This window comes from Myotis lucifugus, unplaced genomic scaffold (assembly GCF_000147115.1).
Source record: "Myotis lucifugus unplaced genomic scaffold, Myoluc2.0 scaffold_2035, whole genome shotgun sequence".
NCBI classification, from domain to species: domain Eukaryota; kingdom Metazoa; phylum Chordata; class Mammalia; order Chiroptera; family Vespertilionidae; genus Myotis; species Myotis lucifugus.
Genome location: NW_005873083.1, coordinates 12,005 through 19,784, shown reverse-complemented (window position 1 = coordinate 19,784; position 7,780 = coordinate 12,005). Strand labels below are relative to the sequence as shown.

At 43.8% G+C, this 7,780-nt stretch overlaps 1 protein-coding gene across 1 annotated transcript in view; it reads right to left on the bottom strand.

Annotated features, from left to right (window-relative positions):
• LOC106695664 (DNA repair-scaffolding protein-like) overlaps nucleotides 1-6,841 on the bottom strand; it is a gene marked incomplete at its 3' end in the record, with an annotated part of 17,560 nt that extends 10,719 nt beyond the window's left edge. Inside the window, exons 1-3 of the mRNA XM_023748888.1 lie at nucleotides 6,712-6,841; nucleotides 5,625-5,783; nucleotides 3,937-4,003 (exon numbers count right to left, since the gene is read on the bottom strand). Coding sequence (XP_023604656.1) covers nucleotides 3,937-4,003; nucleotides 5,625-5,783; nucleotides 6,712-6,804 — 319 coding nt within the window. The remainder of the gene's footprint in view (nucleotides 1-3,936; nucleotides 4,004-5,624; nucleotides 5,784-6,711) is intronic.
• Nucleotides 6,842-7,780: the final 939 nt, after the last annotated feature.

The following is a 7,780-nucleotide window of genomic DNA, read 5'->3' as shown; positions in this document are numbered from 1 at the left end:
TTTGCATATTTAAGCCTTTTACATATATAGACTAAGAGGCCCGGTGCACGAAATTTGTGCACTTGGGAGGGTCCCTCAGCCCAGCCTGCACATTCTCAAAGTCCGGGAGCCCTTGGGGGATGTCCAACTGACGGCTTAGGCCCTGCTCCCTCCAGCAGTTGGACATCCTTATTTCTGCTGTGGAGGCGGGAGAGGCTCCCACCACCACCACTGTGCTCGTCAGCCATGAGCCTGGCTTCTGGCTGAGTGGCGCTGCCCCTGTGGGAGCGCACTGATCACCAGGGGGCAGCTCCTGCATTGAGCGTCTGCCCCCTGATGGTCAGTGCGCGTCATAGCAACCGGTCATTCCGCCGTTCGGTCGATTTGCATTATTAGCCTCTTATTATATAGGACAGATATGCAGTTGTTGCCATTTTGTTATTCATATGTTCCTCTCTTTTTTCTTTCTTCTTAAAGAAGTCCCTTTAACATTTCTTATGATACTGGTTTGGTGATGATGAGCTCCTTTATCTTTTTCTTGTCAGGAAAGCTCTTTATTTCTCATTCAATTTTAAATGATAGCCTTCCTGGGTACAGTAGTCTCAGTTGTAGGTCCTTGCTTTTCACCACTTTGAATAATTTGTGTCAATCCCTTCTGGCCTGAAAATGTTTCTGTTAAGAAATCAGCTGACAGTCTTATTTGAGCTCCTGCATCCTAAATAACTGCCATATGAGAACACAACATGACGGTGTGTATGTACCAGGAAGTGAGTATCTACCTGACACCAAATGCACTGAACTTCCAGCCTCCAAAACTATGAGAAATAATATTTCTGCTGTTTATAAACTACCGATTCTATGGGTGTTTTATTTATTTTTTGTTAGTAGCCTGAATAGACTAAGACAGGAAGTTATCACTATTCATGTGATTATGTAACAAATTCATGAAATTCATAAGCCTATGAATTATAGACATTTAACTATAACATTTATATAAGTAAAACCACTATACATAATTTAATAGTCAGTAAATATTCATACGCTTTCTTCTCTCACCTTCCCATCTTCTTCACTTCCTCCTGTTTTAGTTTTCTCTGGTTCCCATTGTCTTTTTTTTTTTTTTTTGCACACTTTGCAAAAGTATGTTCTCCCACTTCTACTTCCCATCTCTGATAAAAATATTGCTTCCACACCCTAAAATTTCTGTTAATAGCTTGTCTTTAATACTTTAGATGCTATTTTTAAAATGAGCCAGTCCTAAGAAACACCTTGAGTCTGTTTTATCAATTTCTTTTGTTAAATTATCACTACTTTCTTGCTTTAATAAGCTTCTTATATGCTGGAAGTAAAGTAATTATCCTATATAATAAAGAGCTAATATGCAAATGGTTGTCATGCCCTCACGCCATCACGTAGTAACAGCTCAGATAGTCAACACTGGGGAGAGAGGAATGGGGACCAGCCAGGCACAAATGAGCTAGCAAGAGAGGAATGGGGACCAGCCAGGCTGCGGCCCGGGAGAGGGACAAGCCACCCGCCCCACGGACAAGCCGCACGCCCCACAGTCCCGGGCGCCAGCGGCTGCACCTGAGCCTGCGGCCCAGGAGAGGGACAAGCCACCCGCCCCACGGTGCCAGGCGCCAGCACCTGTGGCTGCGGCTCAGGTGAAGCCACCCGCTCATGGTCCCCTGCGGCTGTGGCCGGCCCAGATGAAACTGGCCCGAGTCCTGGTGCCTAAGGCCTGCCAGAGGGAGGGAAGCCCAGGTCCCAGGTGCCTGCGACCAGCCGGAGGAGGGAATCCTGGGTCCTGGGTGCGAGGCAAGGCAGAGGCGGTTAGGAGCGATAAGGCCAGCAGGGGAGCAGTTAGGGGCAATCAGGCTGGTAGGGGAGCAGTTAGGGTGATCAGGTAGGCAGGCAGAGGTGGTTGGGGGCGATCAGGTAGGCAGAGGTGGTTAGGAGCCATCAGGCAGGCAGGCAGAGGGGTTAGGGGCGATCAGGCAGGCAGGCAGGCGAGCAGTTAGGAGCCAGCAGTCCGGATTGTGAGAGGCAGTTGGACATCCCCCAAAGGATCCTGAATTGGAGAGGGTGCAGGCCAGGCTGAGGGAACCCACCCCTCTCCTCACCGCCCCCCTGGTGCACGAATTTCGTGCACTGGGCTTCTAGTATATTGATAAAAGATCTTTAAGCCTTTAAGAATGTATTAAGTATTCTACAATATAGAATGTATAGCAGAGTGCATCAAATATATACTGACGTGGGGAGATCATTGTAAAACATACTTTTGTAATTAGATAAAAGGTAGCAGCTTATTTAATATTTCTTTCTCCAAGTTTAAATATACTTAAAATGTTCACAGAAAGATATAAGCCACATATATAAAATACTATTTTCTCCATACAATATATTATGATAGTTTAGAAGTCAGAATTAATTGATCTTTGAATATCACAGCCTTTGGCACTAATAAGAAGAAAAGTTAAATTCTAGAGATCCTATAGAAGATTATGGTATTACAAAAAGATGTGTGCCAGTTTTATTTTATAATATAGAATTTTAGGAATTTTTTAAAATTTGAGAAATTTTATTTTCATTTGCATAAATTTTAGTGAAATAATAATATCACTTAAAGTGTTTAGTCTCTTATTCAGTTTTCCCACTCTGCAGAATTCTGAACAGACTTTCATGTCATTAATTTGGCCATCAGACATAATAGCAATTGCTGCCATTGATGCGTTTGAGCTAAGCACTTGTTTTTTTAGCTCACAATAATCCAATGAGGCACACATTCTTGTTCCCATTTTCCAGATGCAGAAACTAAGGCTCAGCATGTTTCGCTTGCTTTCCCAAGATCACAGTCAGGACAGTCAGAATACCATGGGCCAGATGAGATCCCCACTCTCCCTGCCCACCCACAGTATAACTGAGTGTGGCAGCACAGCCAATGACCTACCTGATACTCAACCTCTCTTCTTCCTTACTAACAAAACCCCAATTTTATTTGAGTAGCAACATACATGTTTAAAAATCCTTAATTTCACTGAAGTCTCTTTAGGGGAGGTGCCTCTATATAATAGATTATGGCCAAACCTAGAAGTCCTGGAGAGGGAATTCCTTCCCAGATGAAAAGTTCCCTTGGAGAAAATCCTCAGACCCTACATTATTCCCCAAGAATTGGGCCTGGAGAATTCAGCTTCTACCTCTTAACCACAAGAACAACCCCACACTACTGCTACAGACTTCAGAAAGAGCCTGGCTCCCTGGACTTCTTGTGACAGAAGATAAATTCAACCCCATTTCTTCAAACACTCTAATATAGTTCCCTACTATTTGTAATTGAAAGCCTTCCCTAACCAATTTGTCAAGTAAGAATTTCATTGCCGCCACAACCGGTTTGGCTCAGTGGATAGAGCGTCAGCCTGCAGACTCAAGGGTCCCGGGTTTGATTCCGGTTGAGGGCATGTGCCTTGGTTGTGGGCACATCCCCAATGGGGAGTGTGCAGGAGGCAGCTGATCGGTGTGTCTCTCTCATCGATGTTTCTGACTCTCTATCCTTCTCCCTTCCTCTCTGTAAAAAAACAATAAAATATATTTTTTAAAAAAAAGAATTTCATTGCCTGAAGTAGGTCATAATTTTATTTCACAAATCAGACATTTTTTAAAACCTTGAAGCTATGAGTCTGAGCTAACCTACTGGGCTCTGTCAATGAGTAAACCCAGAAAGGGCACACAAAAAATTTTAATGATTACCTATAGGAGGCAGGAAAAATGGGGCAGATAGTGCCAAAGGTGAGAGACAGATTTCTCAAAAAACACCTGATTACATTGTTGGGATGTTTTTAAAGCATGAATATATAGTCTATTCAAACTATGTAAATAATGTTTTAAAAGCAACAAAATAAATCAAGGAAGAATATATTATCCTTATATTTTTCTGTCAAGAAATCAACAAAATATTACCTTTTTTGGGACTAGCAAACAATTCAAGGTGCTTCTCTGTAATAGTCTTCTTTTCAGCTGCTAATGACTGTAGGCAGATAAAAATAAAAATAATATTAACAACAACAATGTAGTAATTTATGTGATAAGGGCTAAAAACCAACGATATTTTGTAAAATATTCAAAACCTTAACTACATCCTCCTTAACATATTCTTGTTTTCCTTTATTTATATTTACCAATAATTATTCCCAAAGTACATACTCTTCATATACTTATAAATGTATTTTTATATTTTTCCTGAATCTAAACAGAAAACTGTCTAACATTTAGTTTACAATAGTATTGCTCCATATTGTATTTCAAAGTTACATTTACAAAAAATAACCTGAATATCTCATTATATATCTGAATATATAAGCATTGCATAATTATACTTCTTGTAAAGAGGATGCTAAGTGCTCTTCTGAAAATGTTCTTCTCAGAAAATTCTCAGTAGGTATCCTTCATATATAAAAAAAAAAGTATAAAGGTTTTACATGGCATAAAGAGGTGAATACTAACATGACATAACTATTAAAGGAATTCAAGGATGAGAAGAAAATGTAATATGGCTTCCTACTATATCATGACAGTATTTTCAAAGAAAATAAGAAAGGGAACTCCAAAGAAATAAAAGTACAGTGGCCTGAACACTCAGATCTAAACAATTTTACTATAGTAAACCCTCAATGTTGCAGTCTACAATTTAACAGAATTTGGATTTAATGAACAAAACTTCCGGTCTGGATGTTGTTTTAAAACACCCTGTTAATTTCAAACTGCTTTTAACCAACATTTGCTTATAATTAAATTAACAGTTGTTGTTTTTTTGATTCACTATTATTTTTAACAAATTTTAGTGAATAGGCTATATTTGGGGGAAAAACACTATAGTAATTTTGCCAACACAAATAAAGACTACATTATCTACAAATATAGTCTACACTAGAGGCCCAGTGCTCAAAATTTTGTGCACTGGGGGGGTAGAGGGGGTGTGCCTCAGCCTGGCCTGCGCCCTCTTGCAGTCCGGGACCCCTCACTCCTTACAGCCCGCCTGCAGTGGAGACTGGAGAGGCTCCCGCCACCGCCCCTGAGCTCGCCAACAGAGAGCCGGGCTTCTGGTTGAGCAGCACTCCTGAGTTGAGCATCTGCCCCCTGATGGTCAGTGTGCATCATAGCGACCAGTTGTTCCACGGTTTGGTCAATTTGCATATTAGGGTTTTATTATACAGGATATTTAAATCCAAGAGTCACCACTTATAAACAATGTTTGGTGAATGATTAGCATGGGATCACGCCACATTGCACACTGCTTGTTGTCGTGTGGTGTGACTTTCTGGAGCAGTTTTAACGTGTGCCAGCCAATGTCCTTAGGCGTGCTAAGTCGTGCCCCAGCCGTGTGCATTTGTTTGCTGGAGATGATTGGTAAATGCATGCATTTACTAGACCTATTCAGTATAAATTTAAAAATTATAGTAATATGTACAAAAAACTTTTCTGTGAAATTAAACTTTTCATACGAACTTTAATTAAACAAACATGTCTACATAAGTAAAAACAGGTAAACTAATTTGTCAATTTTTTAACATGCACATTCGAAAACCCGACTTTATTATATAACGAACTTTCAGCTTAAAGGACACCCCTCGCCCGAATTAGTACTTTACCCGAGTCCCAGGAGAATCCTGAAATCCTTCTTCACACCTGAGCCATGCTTCTGCGAGGGAGGCCGTGGCCCCCACTGCCCTGAGGCCTGCTCTGCTGGCCTGCGGTGGACACTCTCCCGGAAAGGAGGGGTATTCCACAAGATCCCGGTTTCTTTTTCTCTGTAGTGATAATTTTTAAAGAAAAAATAATCAACTTCACTAAGTTGACAATTAACAACATGGAAACCCAGAATGGCAATGGTGAAGGCATATTTTTAAATGTCTCTGAATCCCCATGTGAAGGAGTAATGTGACAGCAAAACCAAAAGTACAGAGACAACAATTACAACTTGTCGACAAAGTCCAAAATACAAATGGGTCAGAACAAACAATCCATCCTCCAAACTCATGCATGGTATCATATCCGAAAGGCAAGAAGCTGAGAGAAGCAACGAAGGGCCTGTGCACAAAGACAACCGGTGTTCACTACAAAGTGGAGCAGGCGACCTGAGAACGGTATCTGCAAAGGGGTGGGAACAAGGTCCCAACCAAGATCCGAAGGGGTGGGGCAGTCTGGGCTCTCAAACAACCAGTCAGCTGGGACTACCTCCCCCAAAAGGGCCCAATACTGAGGAGAGACTGCTGGTAGTCCACAGTGGAGGCCCAGTTCCCGTAACGAGCCTTAACGAGCAATCCGCAGGCACCTGAGGCTGCGTGGCGGCGCCCCCTGCCTGGTGGAGCTTGACAGGGGACTTCAGGCCATGCCCCCCACCCTGGTGCCAGGCTGGGGGACCTCAGGCCATGCTCCCTGCCCAGCAGAGCTTGACAGGGTACCTCAGGCCATGCCCCCGGTCCCACTGCTGGGCCGGGGAACCTGAGGCTCTGCGCCCCCACCCAGCGGGGCTTGACGGGGAACCTGAGGCTCTGCGCCCCCACCCAGCGGGGCTTGACGGGGAACCTGAGGCTGTGCGCCCCCACCCAGCGGGGCTTGACAGGGAACCTGAGGCTGTGCGCCCCCCACCCAGCGGGGCTTGACGGGGGACCCAAGGCTGCGCCCCCCACCTGGAGGGGCTTGACGGTGGTGGGGCTGGCTGAGTCTGGGTCTCACCCAATGAGGGTGGGGTCGGCCGGTTCTGGGTCTCCTGCATTTTCGAAGCGCGTGCAGGTGGTGGGCCGGGATTGACTCTGGGTCCCGTGGCATGCCCCAGACTTTGACAGGAGGCAGATTTTCATATACATTTTACTAATTTTCTTTCATCTCTGACACTTTTATTATAGAGAAAGGGCAAATAGCAACATTAAAATATTTCCTCTAACTCCCTTTTAATGTGCACGCATTTCGTGCACCGGGCCACTAGTGTTGTGCTAAAAGTCAAAATTGAAGTAAGAGGCAGATTGTGTAACTTCTATTTTTAAATGAGGTGTTTAATTATGGAAGGCATGGTTAATAATGTTAATAGTGTTTTAATGACTTTCATTTATTTTTTCAGCCAATAAGCAAGAAATCCTGTCACCATAGCCAAAATCTAATATAATTCCTCCTGTTATACAAGAGTCACTCTGTTGCTGTATTAAAAATGTCAATGCACAACATGTATTAAAATTCACCTGTATTTGCTTGACATCTTTTGTTTTTAAATATATTTTTATTGATTTCAAAAAGGAAGGGAGAGGGGGAGAGACAGAAACATCAATGATGACAGAGAATCATTGATTGGTTGCCTCCTGCAAGCCCCTTACTGGGGATCCAGCCCACAACCCCAGCAAATGCCTGTTAGGTCTGGTCCAAGAATTGAATTGATACCCCCTCCCCTGGGAACTGACCTTCAGACCACTTCACAATGGACATTCCACTTGCTTAGACCACATCCCACTTGCTAAGACCATTATCTGCCGCCCCCCGCCCCCCCCCCCACTTCCCAGAATCCGGACCTGCACAGAGAATTCTCTGCCCAGAAGAAGCCCACCAAAAGTCCTTTAAAAACCCCTGACTCCTGTCACTGGGGTGCTGGAGCCATCTGGGGCTCAGTCACCTGGTGTGTGGATGATGGATAAATCATAAATTTCCCCCCCCTTACATTTTCCCGCTGCCCTTCTTGTACGGTCCTCCGGGAGAACCCCAAGCACACCACAATCCAGTAGGACACTAACCCCTAACCCCCGGTGGCCGGGCCCCG